Source organism: Echinococcus granulosus (genome assembly GCF_000524195.1).
Source record: "Echinococcus granulosus chromosome Unknown EG_S00056, whole genome shotgun sequence".
Classification (NCBI taxonomy): Eukaryota; Metazoa; Platyhelminthes; class Cestoda; order Cyclophyllidea; family Taeniidae; genus Echinococcus; species Echinococcus granulosus.
In genome coordinates this window covers 490,104-491,611 of record NW_020170436.1, presented here as the reverse complement: position 1 = coordinate 491,611, position 1,508 = coordinate 490,104, and the positions used below count along the sequence as shown (strand labels likewise).

General features: G+C 43.9%; 1 protein-coding gene across 1 annotated transcript; it reads left to right on the top strand. All coding sequences in view use genetic code 11, as the record gives it.

Moving 5' to 3' along the window:
• Positions 1–686: 686 nt before the first annotated feature.
• EGR_06428 (hypothetical protein) lies at positions 687–1,419 on the top strand (the record flags this gene model as incomplete). The annotated part of the gene is made up of 2 exons (XM_024495677.1): positions 687–850; positions 1,317–1,419. The coding sequence occupies 2 exons, from the start codon at positions 687–689 to the stop codon at positions 1,417–1,419; spliced, it is 267 nt and encodes an 88-aa protein (XP_024349953.1).
• Positions 1,420–1,508: the final 89 nt, after the last annotated feature.

Below are 1,508 nucleotides of genomic sequence, written 5' to 3'. Positions count from 1 at the left end.
AATGATTTCAAATGCAGTGCAATGCAGCATGATGAAAGATGAGTTGGTATGGAGGGGTAGAAGAAGACGATCGGAGTAATTAAAGTGTTTGATGGATAGATGTATGGGTGGATGGATTGTTGCATGGAGGACTAGATGGACGCAGAGTGGGAGGAAGGAGTGAGAGAATGGATGAATAGTGGATGCCTGGTGGGATAGGAAATGTAAGGAGAGATGAAAGGTCAAATGAAATGAGGGAGGGGTGAATGAATGAAGGGATGGATGTATAGATGGATAGTGATAGTCGGACTGGGAGGAGGATGGACATCTGGATGCATGGGAGATGAACAAATGGATGAAATGATATTTTGACGGATAGCTGGTGGATAGATGGATACAGGATGAATGCAAACAGAATAGATGAAAAGAAAAGGCCTTATAAAGGTGTTGAATGAAAGGATTGGAGCATCGGTGGCTGGGAAAGGGGATATATACACAGATGGGAGGATGAATGAAATGATGGAAAACGGATACCGGATGAATATAGGATGGAAGTAAAATGGGATACGTGGTTGAATGTGTGGATGGGTGGATGAAGGATGAATGGATACATGATGGGTAGATAAACGAGCGGTGGTGAAAGTAAGATATATAGAGTGTGATGGATTGATAGTAGATATTGATGTTTGTCACTTTTTTCCATGCGGATGTACCTCTCTCACTATTTCATCAATCACAATACATTTCAATACTTTGCAGATTTTTCACACAATGAAATCTTCACCCCGCCACGTCGACTCAATGACCACCACGTGCAATGCCCTGTCAGCTCTGCGCCTCACGACGATGATTCAACTAGGTCGACGGAGAAGTAAGCTAATGGTTGCATAAGAGCACGCAATATTTCATTTCTTTTCTTCTAATCTACCACTTTAAATGAGAAATATTGCAGTGAGCCTCCTAATGCTAGTCACTCTCTCTCACATTCATAGCCTTTCCACATTCACCAAATTCAACAGCTATACATCATGCTTTTCATTTCGAAAAAGGCATTTTGCATGAATGGCATTTTATTTCACGGAATGTCGCCTGAGACATAGAGAAGAGCATCCCACTAGGAGGAAGTGGGAAGGACTGGTAAGCAGACTACCAAGCAAGCATTGACGTCTGATGAAGCAATTCGTCCACCTGCCTTCCCACTGATGAAATGCTAGCTGAGGCATGAGGAATGGTAAGCCAGTGGCAAAAGTTGTGGCTTGATATTCTGCAATGCAGCAGATTGTTCAACAGTTGATTCATCGCATGCGCAAGGAGCACCGACTCTGCTACCTCTGCAGGTTGCGAGTTCTGCTACGCAACATTTCGGTGGATCCACGCTTGCAGCCTCTTAATCCCTTCCCATCACGTGCACTTCGCTTCTTCTATGCCGCTTTCACTTAGCACCTCATCAGCGAAGGGTGAAGGCACTGCAGGTGAAAAGCTAAGTACAGACGGATTAAAAGCTGAATAAATACATACCCAGCTGGTAG